This window comes from Marmota flaviventris, chromosome 10, assembly GCF_047511675.1.
Source record: "Marmota flaviventris isolate mMarFla1 chromosome 10, mMarFla1.hap1, whole genome shotgun sequence".
NCBI lineage: Eukaryota > Metazoa > Chordata > Mammalia > Rodentia > Sciuridae > Marmota > Marmota flaviventris.
This window is the reverse complement of record NC_092507.1, coordinates 115646311-115659252: the sequence shown is the minus strand read 5'-3', so window position 1 is coordinate 115659252 and position 12942 is coordinate 115646311. Positions and strand designations below refer to the sequence as shown.

General features: G+C 37.6%; 1 protein-coding gene across 1 annotated transcript in view; it reads right to left on the bottom strand.

The window, feature by feature from the left end:
- Window positions 1-11695, bottom strand: part of Spta1 (spectrin alpha, erythrocytic 1) — a 78605-nt gene extending 66910 nt beyond the window's left edge. The window contains exons 1-7 of the mRNA XM_027950791.2: window positions 11596-11695; window positions 10169-10408; window positions 8740-8865; window positions 6869-7009; window positions 5964-6110; window positions 3832-3965; window positions 3141-3285 (exon numbers count right to left, since the gene is read on the bottom strand). Coding sequence (XP_027806592.2) covers window positions 3141-3285; window positions 3832-3965; window positions 5964-6110; window positions 6869-7009; window positions 8740-8865; window positions 10169-10408; window positions 11596-11619 — 957 coding nt within the window. The 5' untranslated portion in view covers window positions 11620-11695. The remainder of the gene's footprint in view (window positions 1-3140; window positions 3286-3831; window positions 3966-5963; window positions 6111-6868; window positions 7010-8739; window positions 8866-10168; window positions 10409-11595) is intronic.
- Between the last annotated feature and the right edge of the window lie 1247 nt (window positions 11696-12942).

Here is a 12942-nt window from a genome sequence, read left to right as displayed (position 1 = left end):
AATTGGGGTATTAAGAGATTATAGAAGAGGGTGGAGTGGATCTCGGTTGCAACACTCAACCCCTCCACAGCCTAGAAAGGAAGCAGCTGAGCAGAGAGCCTCCGCAGGAACTCAAAGTCAGGCCCATGACTTCCTACTCCCACCCCTGTGATGGGCAAAACCACTGTAAACTGAACCAACCGTGGTGGAGGGTTCTGTGTCCCAGATGACCCCCAGAGAACCTGCACCTGCAGGCCCCACACTTGCAGACAACCTCCAAGTGCTTAGGTAGCATCCTTCCAAAGAAGTTCTAGTGAAAAGAAGTGGGCACCCACAATTCACAACTGCAGACAGTAGGAGCTCAGATATAGGCCGGCCAACTGACTTTCTATCCCAGTCACAAGAACAGTGCTCTGGCAATCTGCATTGGCCATGGTGGGACTTCTGTACCACACTCCACCCACAGACAGCCTGCGGTTATAGGATCCATACTTGCAGATACTCACAATTTTCTATGCCATTTTAAAGAAGGCTGGCATAAATGAAGACATCAAAATGAAAACTAAAGGAATGGATAACCTTTGCAATAAATTAATTTCCAGAAATTTTCCAAGCCTCAGGAATGAGGGAAATTTAATACAAGAGGCATTTAGAACCCCAAGTAGGTAAGATCAAAAAAGATCCTCTCCAAAACAGATTATAATTAAAATGTCTAACAAGCAAAATAGGGATAGGATCTTAAAAGTCATAAGAAAAGAACAGCAGGTCACATTTAGAGGTAAGCCAAAAAGAGTTTTCTCAACCTGGATCCTAAAATCCAAGAAGACATGGAATAATATATAATAAGCTCTGACTAAAAGCAGTTGCCAACCAAAATTAATATACCCAGTGAAACCATTCTTCAGAATTGAAGTTGAAATAAAAACCTTCCATGATAAGCAGAAACTAGAAGAATTCATAACTACGAAGCCTACACTACAACACATACTCAATATTTCATGCAGAAGAAATGACAAATAAAAATCAAAGCCAACATAGGGATGAATATTACTACTAATAATAATGAATTAAAGGAAAATCAAATCTGAATTAAGCATTAGAAAAAAATCAAAGTGGCAAGAAATAAATCATATCTCTTAATAAAACTGAATGTAAATGGTCTAAACTGTTCCATCAAAATACATAAAGGAGCAGAATTGCTTTAAAAGCAAGACTCGGCCACATTTTCCTTATAAGAGACTCACCTAATAGGCAAAGACATCCATAGGTTGAAGATGAGAGAATGGAAATAGATATACCATGCAAATGAAGACCAAAAGCAAGCAGAAAGGCTACTCCCAGATCAAAGTAGACTACAAGCCCAAATTAATATTTCATCCATTGGCAGTTGAATTCATTTTGTTCTTGGCCGCACATGAAACTTTCTCTAAATATATCTTATTTTAGAGCAAAACACATTACTTAGAAATTACAAAAATGGAAATAATTCCTTGCATCCTATCAGATCATAATGGAAATTAGAAATCAGCAAGATAAAAAAAAGAAAGTATTTTAACACCTGGAAATAAAATAAGGCACCTTTAAATGAGGAGTAAATCAGGAAAGAAATTTAAAAGTTCTTAAAATGAGAACAGTGATACAACAATCAAAATTTCTGGGACAATAGGAAGGTAGTTGTAAGAAGAAAGTTTATAGCATTAAGTCCCTACTTTAAAAAGAAAGATCCCAAATAAATAATTGATAATGTTATGCCTCAAGACCCTAGAAAAAGACCTAAAAAGTGCCAAAAATCAATCAAAGACAGGAAATGATGAAGATCAGAGCTGAAGTTAATGAAATTGAGAATGAAACAGTAAAATAATTGATGCAACAAATAATCAGTTCTTTGAAATGATAAGAAAGATTGATTTAAAAAAAAGAGAGAGATAGAGTCACTTCTGAATTCCAGAGTATCTTTAGAAATTATTTTGAATTTTTATATTCTAATACACTGGAAAAATCTAGAGAATACTGACAAATTTCTAAGACACATATGATCCACCCAAATTGAACCATGTAGATATAGAAAACTGAACAAAACAATGTCAATCAATGAAATTGAGGCAGCAAGTTTTCTGCATTTATTCCTTTATATTGTCTCCCTAAATTTTACTGTGGGAGTCACAAAAACATTTCTGCCCACAAGGCAAAGAAAATCCCAGTAATACTATACCAGTTTGATCACAATTCCTGAAGAACAGATTACTATGTCAAAATGTAGATACAGGTGACTTTCCACATGTTACCATTAATTCTTTCATCATACTCAAACATAATCAGGTATTTTGTATGGTTTGGCATTTTTTTACCATTATTCATCAAATCCTAGGATTTAATTATTTACTATTATTTTTAAAAAGAACAAAAACAAGAAAACAAATGAGAGAGAATGAAAGAAGTTGCATGGTGGATATTTGTAAAAACTGATCACAGGGACAGGGCTACAATGAAAGAACAGAAGTGTGAATCTTTCTGTGGGTTGATTGCTCTGTGGACACTCAGTAGTAATTGGCTTAAGTTGTGGCTAACATTATAAAGGGAGGAAATAAAGGACAAGAAACATTCAAGGAGATAGGCTTCCTCCAAGTTCTAGGATGCATGTGTCTAGTCTTCTAGACATAGGAACTGGGGCTTTTCATCTTACAGAAGGAAACCTAAAGGTAGATTTACCTGAAGAGTCTCAGTGTTCATAATAGAATGAAAAGAAGAAAATGCTTCCCTGATATACTGAGTGAAGGACAGAAAGAAGCAGGATTCAAGTGCAACAGAAGAAAATATGAACCTAGCCATAGGGTAGTTTACTGAGAGAGATTAGAGAAACATCCTCAAAGATACCATTTTATTTTTATATTCTGAAATATACAACAGAAGACAACAGAATATAAATCATACACATATATTTAAATAAAAATAATTTGAATAAAATTAAAGACTATTCAGTATCCCATGAACTGGGATAAGTAGGAATTAGAATGAAGAAATATATTCAAATGCCACATAATTTCTCCTTTGTTGAAAATAGTGGATTTAGGGTGTCCTTTGGAGGCATGGAGTTAGGCAAGAGGTCTATCAAATACATTTTCTAATTGCAGGGGTCAGCCATTCCTTCATCAGTGTCTTACCTTGTCCTCCATGACAGCAAGGTTTCTCTCAAGTCCCTTATGATTGTGAAACAGGGCCTCAGAACTAACAAGATCTTTGCCATAGTCCTCAGAGGTGACCAGAGGCTCCTTCTCCTTGATCCACTGCATGGCTTCAGTCATATCCCTACGAGACATTAACATGAGCTCCAACAAAACAAGATGGCAGGCATTGCAAGACAAAGAGAGCAACAGAGCATGGAGCATGCACCAGCCTCATCCTCCCAGGTAGCAATTACTTACTGTCCTGCATACTAGCAGAAAGTAATTTAAAAGATTTTTTTCTGGTTATTTGTTTCCATTGAGATGTTAAGAAACTATGCCTCCTGATGATTGAGCATCCAGAGATACTTCCCATATCTGAATCAGCTATTCATGAGAACTTTCTTTCTTCCCAGACTGCCCATCTAATTATCAATCACTTTTCTGCAGAGCTTCCATCACTAATATGCAAGGACTGTTATTTCCATGGTTATTGTTTTGGTCTCCCCCCACTACAGCATTGGCTATAGACTGGATCATAGTCTTCTTAATTCTTTTGCTATCTGAAAGGCAAGCACATGATTCACTTTGGTTTGAGCCATTGATCACTAATTGCTAAGAGGAGTAGACAGAGGCCAAATGGCATGCCGCTATTTAATAGTCTTCTATAAGGCAGTGACCAGATCCACACCTTTTGAATCTCTGGAGGTCCGCAGCACTGTACAGGTTTTCACGTCGCCGGAGAGCCAGATCACAGAGACGCTGCCAGGCAGCGTTCACTTCATCCTGCTTTGTCTTTATCAAAGGCAGCTGAGGATGGCTCTCCTGTGGAAGGCAATCAGCTCTGGAGTTATGCAAAGATGAAGTCACATCAAATGTCATTTAAACACATTTTTTTTTCATACCGTTTGTACTTTGTCAGAAGTAGAGAATGACTGACCACCACAAGTAGACACTGAACTTCACCAGAGCCCTGCTCCCTGGCTCTAACCTGATCCCCGTAACCAAAACACACAAAACCAACCTGCCAGACTTTGTATCCTTTGCCTACAGTGCTGGACTAGTCTGCTAATGCAGACTGCCCGATCGTCATGTTATTTTCAGAGCTCCACAATTTTGATGCCTGCCCAATCCCCTGTAAACTAGAAACCAAGAAGAAGAAAAGAAAATCCCCGTTGTGCAGTATGACAATTTTCCAAAATCCTAGGACTTTGGTTCTTAACTGTTTTGTGGTCATGACTCAATTTTGATGACTTCTTATATGCCCAAGTCCTCAACTCCTCCTGTCCCCATTTCTTTCCCATTCCATTCCCATTCCCAACTTTCTTCATACATAGTTTCTTCATCCTCCTTCTAAAGTGTATGGTCCTATCTGCTCTATTGTATAGACCCACGCCAAGGTGCAGAAGATCCACTCTAATTGTATTGGATTCATCTTTTCTGTGGTATACTGGAAAAAAATGGGGATCATGCTGTTTTGTCACTTCTCCCTCTAAGAGACAGAGTTTGTTTCCTCACGCCTTGGCTTAGGGTCAACCTTTAACCTGCTTACCAACAGAATATGATACAAGTAATTTTCTATGAGTTCCAGCAGCTAGGTCTCAAGAAACCATTTGTTCTCTTGGGACACTGGCATATAAAGAAGAGTGGCCTCCTGAAGAATGAGAGACCACATTGGGAAAATCTTCCTGGCCAGAGCCTAAACACAGGGTGGAAGCCATCTTGGGTCCTTCACCACTGAGTGGGGCCACCAAATAACTTCAATCACAGGAGAGGACCAGGTGAGATCAGGAGAATGGCCCAGTCCACCTTCTCAACTATCCGGCCAATGGACTCATGAACAAAAGACACGTTTGTTGTTTTAGATTTTGTGTTGTTTTTTTAAGAAGTAATAGACAAATGGGAGACTTGTACGACAAGAGAAAAAAAAAATGGTAGAGAGGTAAAATGTAGAGTATTGGCCATGTGGCCTGGAAAAAATTAGGAATCATTGGCTGGTTTTCCTTCTTCAGAATCCATTCTTCTGAATTCTTGTTAATAAAGAGCTATGAACATTCCTACTATGGGTTGTGATCATCCTGAAACTGGAAGTGGATAAGCACAATATAGCCAACTGTTAAGAGATTATATGTGTGTGTGTGTGTGTGTGTGTGTGTGTGTGTTAGATGAAATCCTGGCTTTCCTCTCTCTATCCTGGAAAGAGAAAGAAGAAAACTGGGAAGACTGATTCTATGCAGACACACACACAGTTTTTTTGCATATACTAAGGTCACTTATTCCCACACTGACCCTTTGCTTACTCAGAGACTACAAATTTATTTCAGTCATTTCTTTATAAGTGATGGTAAAACTAACTCTGTTCTCTTTTTCACCCCCTAAAACTCATGTACAATGATATAGTATGTTGTGTATAAGCACGTGTGTCTGTGTATGTATGCGTGGGTGGGTGTATAAGCACACATAAATTTTGTATTCCCTGCTAATTTATTCTTGCTTCTTTTCATGAACAAAGACTGCTCTATAAATATATGTAATTAATGTACTGCATAATACAGCAGTAAATTCACTGCTCCTTATAGACTTAATTCCTCTACACACAGAGACACACATAAACACATACTCACACATATACATTTCCATGAACTGGCCAGGGGTAGATGGATTCAAAGGGGAGAGGAAAGCACTCAGGTCATGTTACTACAGGAATATGCCACCCTCTGTTTTCTCACAATGCTTGATTGCCCTCCTATCCTACCTATTTGTGGCCAGAAATTCTTGGAGGCCAGAATCCTTTCCCTGAAAGGACTCTCCCGCCCATCTTACCGCAGCACACTCGTCGGCATACTGGTTCACTCTATCCACTCTCTCCTGTCGAGCTTCCAGTTCTTTCTGGAACTCTTCAAACTTCTTATGCAAAACTTCTGTTCTCTCCCAGTCCTCACCCAGCTCCGCGGATGTCACTATAGCCTCCTGTAGATACAGAAAAGTTTACTGACTCACTAGTAAACATTTAGGAGCTTCCTGCAGGTGAAAAGACTAAAACCTCTGCATTCTGAGATGCAGGTATTTGGGGAACCTGGGAAAACAGCCCCCAACCCCAGGAAAAGCCAGAAACCAGAGTATGCTTCTTGAATGGCCAAGGGGACAGGGGTCTCTGAAAGAAATCTTCAATAAAATCAGGTACACTGTTGGCCAAAGCCTCTGGAAGTACCCTGTTATGTTTTTGGAAGGGGAGGAGGAGTCAATTCATTCTAATTCTACTCCAACACCCTTTTGTAAATACTAAATATTTTACAACACAATTTGTGCTAGGTACACATTTGTGTATATATTCAATCTTAAATATGAGATCATTCCCTAAGCATTTAGAAAAATAAAACCCACGGATATAGGAACTGAGAGGAGATTAGAGAAAGAGCTGGAAATACTCTCAGCCAAGCACCAGAGTATAAATAAAAACCTAGAAGTTAAAGATCACAGGAGGTAGAACAGGGATAAGCCCAGATCATATTTCAAGTGGTATTCTTCATGTAAGTCTTGTCTTCTCCATATTTGGATCCATAGGTTTAAGCTTATGCCCTACAATGGCAATCTCCAAAATATCTCTCAATCTTTGCCAGAATCCCCTGGCCTCCCATGGAATGAATGCCAAGAACAAACTGCAGGGAGTTGCTATGAAGTTCCTGGGACAGAGGGAAGGGAGGTTCTGTATGCATTCTGTCCTTTACCTTGTCTCCAATCCATTCCAAGATATCTTCACACTCCTGTAAGTATTGTTGGAACTTCAGGATCTGCAACAGCCGGTTGCCTTTCTCTTGCATCAACTCCATCAGCAGTTCCCACAGGTGGGAGAGTTCTTCCAGATGGACCTTTGTGGGACAGAGGCAGAATCATTTAGGCACAGAGGATTTGGAGCAGGTACTGACTCAGAGACTTGTGCAGAAAAAAGAGCTGAATTAATGATTCCTCTTCCCATTCATTCATGCATTAATTGGTCAACAAATATCTAAAGAAAGAAATAGGATGCATATGAAAACAAAATATAATCTTACATGGGAGAAATTTTTGCAAAAATGCCTTGGGGTTTTAAGGTGGAATAATGACAATAAAATGAACAGGAAGACAGATGCATGGTACAGTGCTTATTTGAACTTAACCTTAAGGAACAGAAAGATTTTTGACAGGTAGATGATAGGTAGAAAATGTTCTAAGAATAGCAAATAACTGTGGTAATGCTAGAGAAGAAACAGCACGGACCGTTTGACAGAAAGTAGAAAAGCTACAATTTTGCTGAGTTACTGGAAATCAGTAGCACCAAAACAGTAAGAGTAGTTGACGGCTGTATAATTTGAGACCATATAGAGTGTTTTGATTGCCACTTTAGCTCAGAACATCATGTAACACATTTCTTGTACAACTGAAGTTGCCATCTTTGTCATACCTTCAAGAATTATATTTTTTCAGCTCCTATGTTGCTCAAGGTAGCATGTGGACTGCATTTCTCTAATAGCCCTAATGATTTTGACAGATGGTAGATATTTTTATCATTTCTCTAATTAATGTAGAATATTAGTTACCGAATGATACAAAATTGTTTCTATTTTACATAAATTTTGAAATTTTCATTGTGAGTTCTTTCTAATAAGACTCTTTTCTGGTTGAAGTCTATATTCCCTTATCATATTTTATTGATAGTAAAATAGACTAGATTTATTTTTTCTTTTTGTATTGGGACTGAACCAGTGTAGTGCTTTACCCTTGAACCACATCCCTGGTCCTTTCTATTGAGACAGGATCTCTCTAAGTTGCTGAGGCTGGCCTCAAACTTGTGATCCCCTTGCCTCAGTCTTTCAAATTACCGGGATTCCAGGCATAGAATTTTTAGGCCACATCCAAAAGACAATTCCCAATTTGAAAACATGTAATATAATTTTTTTGACAACTTAAAAGTATGTAAACAGTAAAAAGTTCACTAATAAAATAAAAGATCATAAATGGCTATATTAATGCAAATATCTAGAGTGCACAGGTTAAGTTAGAAAATGTTATCTTTAGTTCTAGGAATATTTTCTGAAGATGGAACTTTAGGGGTTTTGTAGTAAAAGTAAAGGAGAGTTTAAAATGTATAATATTAGTCATAAGGCATGGGGTGTGAAAAGAAAGAACTTTCACAGACAAAGAGGAAAGATTTCAAAGTAGATTCAAAGGGGAGACCATCACTTGTTCAAAGAGTTTAGGAGCCAAGGAGACTGAAGTTGAGGAAAAAATAGAAAAGTCATTGGGAAAAGCTGTTAGTTATCTGAGAAACGTGGAACAGGTTGAAATGGTCTTGATCTTGAACCAATAATCCTACAGTGGCATAAAGAGGAATGTAGTACCATTTGATGACATCTACCAATCACAGTTCTCTTCCTACTCCAAGGAACAAACACAAGGACATCCCATCACTTCTTCTCCCTCAATCTCAATAGAACACCAGAGGCAGATGCCCTTATTCTTAGCCAGCTACATCAAGGTTTATATCTGGTATAATCAGTTAAAACCCTAATAACATATTTAACAATGAGACTTCTCCATGAGACCCCTACCATACATTTACCTTGGTGTCCTCATGGGCAAAGTGATCTTCAGTAAATCGGAGTTTTCTGGTTTCTTCCAGTTCAGGAAGGACTCTGGATTTTGCTTGCACTTCTGTTACAACAGATTGGTGCTTCTCATATTTCCCCTGAAGTTTGGAAATCAGAGTTAGTTTATGGATAATGAATCACTGTCTCCCTGGCCATAAAGTGAACTTCATTCTTCTCCTCTTACTTTCAGACAGAATTACTTGCTCCTTATCCTGGATTCAATGACAAGCCGTGGCCATAGTTGCAATTGTCCTATTCTAGAAGAAATAGTCACTTTGGGTAGAGGCCCCTAAACATAGGTTTTCAAAGGGTCCCAGGGTCCACATCTCTCTAGATCTTTCCATGGAGAGGGTCGGTCCTTTTCTGTCCTCACTGACTTTGGGGAATCTTTAGCAAATTCCTATTATTTTAAAGGCTTCATAGAGTCCTATGAGAATTAAAAGACGTGACACATCTCCTTCAAAGAAAGCTAGGAATAGCTAAGTTCCACTGAGAGGAAAGCAGAATGAAGAAGAGGCCAGTCATAATAATGGATTTTTAAACATGCATCCTGGACTGTTCTTGCTGTCATGTGTGAACTGATCCATTTAACATACATGTTTTGATTTTTTTCCAGGTACTCCCTGTCCTGTCAACATGTGAATTACCCTCCTCTGATCAAGATGATGGCACGTATTATAATACCACATCAATAGATAGGTGTGGAAGTCTCCACCTAACATCTCCTCCTGGGACTTTTGATTTGAATTTAACAAGAGCCATAAGTAGCAGTTTGGAGAAAAACTAAGAAAAACCATGATTCTGAAGAGAATGGAAAGCAAATGCTTTAGAAGCATTTACGATTTCTTATCATGATTCTGTCCTTAATGTCACAAAATATTGAAATCCCATGGTACGTCAGAGATTCCTTGAGCTCTTTTGTCCATGGTTTAATTTAAAATGCTATCTTGAATGAGTTTCCTTTGTAAATAAGATCCTAAAGGTTAAGAAGTTAAAAACATATGTCCTTTAGAGACTTAATTACGGTCCTTAACAGGTAATCTAATCTATTACATCAATCCACTAGTATTAACCAGCTAGACACTTAAATCACAAGAATATGAGTTCTGAGCATAGAAACATTTCTACTTTAAACAACTGACAGACTGCCATTTTTTGTTGTTTGATTTTTCTTTTCTCAGCCTCATCTCTCCAAATTTATAATGGGAAATGCATCTTTAGGTTTTCCTTTAATTCAATTTTTGAACTTCCCACTCCACTGGCTTACTTACTCTGGTTTTGTCTCTAAATGGAACCCGATTGCACTCACACCTGCACCTCAACAATCATAGAATGAAAGACCTATTTCCCTCCATCAGGAGCCTAGGGTCTGCTGTGGGGAAATCTGTGGAGCTGAAGTACCTGTATGTTTGTGGGATCTTCATAACTTTTTTCCTCTGCAATCTTGAGTTTCTCCTTGATCCACTTCTCCAGGTCATCTGCATCTCGCCTGAAAACCTGGTAGTAGTAGGACTCTTCGAGTTTCTGGCCCCTCTCAGCAACCCGTTCCTTGAACCTCTCATACCGATTCAGCACCTCCTGACGCCGCTGCTGGATTTCTTCTGCTGTCTCCAAAACCTTTGGCCCACTGCTCTCCAACATCTGAAAGTTAAAAAAGCCCCTACATGATTAGACTATTGCAATGCACGCTGTGAACTTGGAAAATTATTATGCATCAATTAAAATTTAAAATAAATAAATAAAAATGCTTTTATCTGTTGCTAGTTTTTATTTCTTTAGCATGCTGTCCTTCTTATATATCCCAAGGCTTTTATTTACTCATGCTGGATCTATGTTTAGATATCTTTAAGCTTATAAGTGCTTATTGTTTGAAGCACTGCAGTTTATTTATATAATTTTTAACCACAGAACCCTTTTCATCCAAAACACTCTCTCAATTTTTCCCATAAATGTGTACCAAGATTTCTTTTTCCGTAGATAGAATGAAAGTGAGCTAAAGTGAGCAAGTCCAATGAGCAAAATCATGGAATTTCAGACGGAGAGAAAAGAAATGAAATTTTATGGCCTCTAAGAGCAAAAAAAGTCACTCACTGGCAAGTGCTGAGCATTCTAAACTTAATTGATTAAATCTTTAGAAATTATTTGCAATTAACTTAATGAATTATATGCAATATTGGAATTTTTTTTTGTTTCTTCATACTTGAAAATGTAGGTCAAGTGTTATTTATTCTTTTTCTTTGCTTTATTCAAAAACATTCAAAGTTTAACTTCAAACTGTCTTTTACCCACTTATCATAAATTTCTAATTATTAGAATTTCAGGAATTGTTTTTTGGAATGTAAAATCTTGTATAAACAACATAAAATAACCCTCTTCTTTAAAGGGATCCAACCTATGTGACAATATTCAGCAACATTTCCATAGGGTCCACTTTCACTCATGTTGACATAAATACTGTTCCCTAGCTTACCTTAATCAGAACATTCAAAGTAGGCTTTAAATTTCATTCTCTCATTAGTCTTTCTAAATATAATTGCTTCTTTGCAGATCACAATTACTATTGCAGCTATAAAGTTGCATGGAGACTCAAATCTTTATTATTTTTTTCATCTTACCTGTTTTTTTCTCTATTGGAATTGACATAACAAGTTGTTGCTATATGGGCATAAGTCCTAGGTTATTATTTAAAGTGAAACATTCAAAGAAAGGAGAGAGAGTAAGAACAATTCTTAATGACCCTGTTAAAGATAGTATAGAAAATTCAAAGCAGACAGATTTCTTAATAATATTAGTGACAAATTGCGCTGAGAATTGAATTCTGTACTCACGGTTTCCATTGGAGAGTGTTCCATTTTTCCTGAAGATCTAGAACTTGGCAAGATAAAATGTTTGAAAGAGAAAGAGAGAAAGAATTCACATGGAACTGTCTACTCTCATTCAAATAGGGATGTCAGAAACGTTCCAAATGTGGCAAAAAAAAAAAAAAAAAAAAAAATGTGGCCAGCAGAGACAATCAACATTATCTTCAGGAGACATAACCAGCCGAGGCAGCTGCTAACTTTCACAGATACAATGTAGTGACTCATCAGTTTGGGGAGTCTATGGTACTCAGTGTCTCAATAGGACTTAAAAGGGAAAAAAGTTCAAGCAAAAATTCCAGATGAAAAAGTAGGAAGACAGTCATAGACATAAGACAAAAGGCTGTATTGGGGTTGTGTTTTGTTTCTTGGACTAGTTTTAAGTTTGATAATGTCTGAGACTCATGGATCAGGAAGGGATTCAGGATTGCTCATTCTTGACTCTGTAGGGCAGAACTAAGAGCTGGAGTCATGCACACAGGTTCTTGTTCTGATGCATTTCTACAACTCAACAACTTCATCAGGCATTTAGCAGCCTTTAAGTCAACAGATTATCTTGACTTTTTCTGGAAGTTCATTTTTGAAAATAGGGAGATGGTTTTCTCTGTGACCTCTTAGATTAGGTTTTTGAAATTGATCATTTAAATGGAAGGAAAAACAGGTGAGTATATGAATGTGTTCATTTTGCATTTAATGAAACAACAATTAGGATCCTACATTTGACAAACTGTGCCTCACAGAACATTTGAAAACAGGACTGACTTCTAATATAGGAGATAAAAGCCACATTATTTTACATATTGCTTTTAATGAAAAGTAAAGGGGAAATTTATTTATTTATTATTTATTAAAGGGGGAATTAATTAATTTATTTATTCTAAGTAGGCATATATGACAGCAGAATGCATTCTGATTCATTATACACAGTTGCAGCACAACCTTTCATTTCTCTGACTGTACACAATGTAGCATCGTACACCATATGTGCATCATACCTGCACCTAGGGTAATGATGTCCATCTCATTCCACCATCTTTCCTGCCCGCCGTGGCTCCTTCCCTCCCCTCCCTTCCTTTTGCTTAATCACAGTTCCTCATTTTTCCCACCCCTCCCCCATTATGGATCAGCATCCACTTATCAGATAAAACATTCAGCCTTTTGTTCTTTGGGATTGATATTCTCCAGTTCCTTGGAGGAAGAAGCTCTTTTCAAAGGCATAGTTCTTTTAGTCTACCTTACTAAAGTGGAGCAAATAAGCAATTAAAAAAAATGCAAGATGGCTTTAAAATCTCCTTACACAGTAGTGGAAACTTCCAA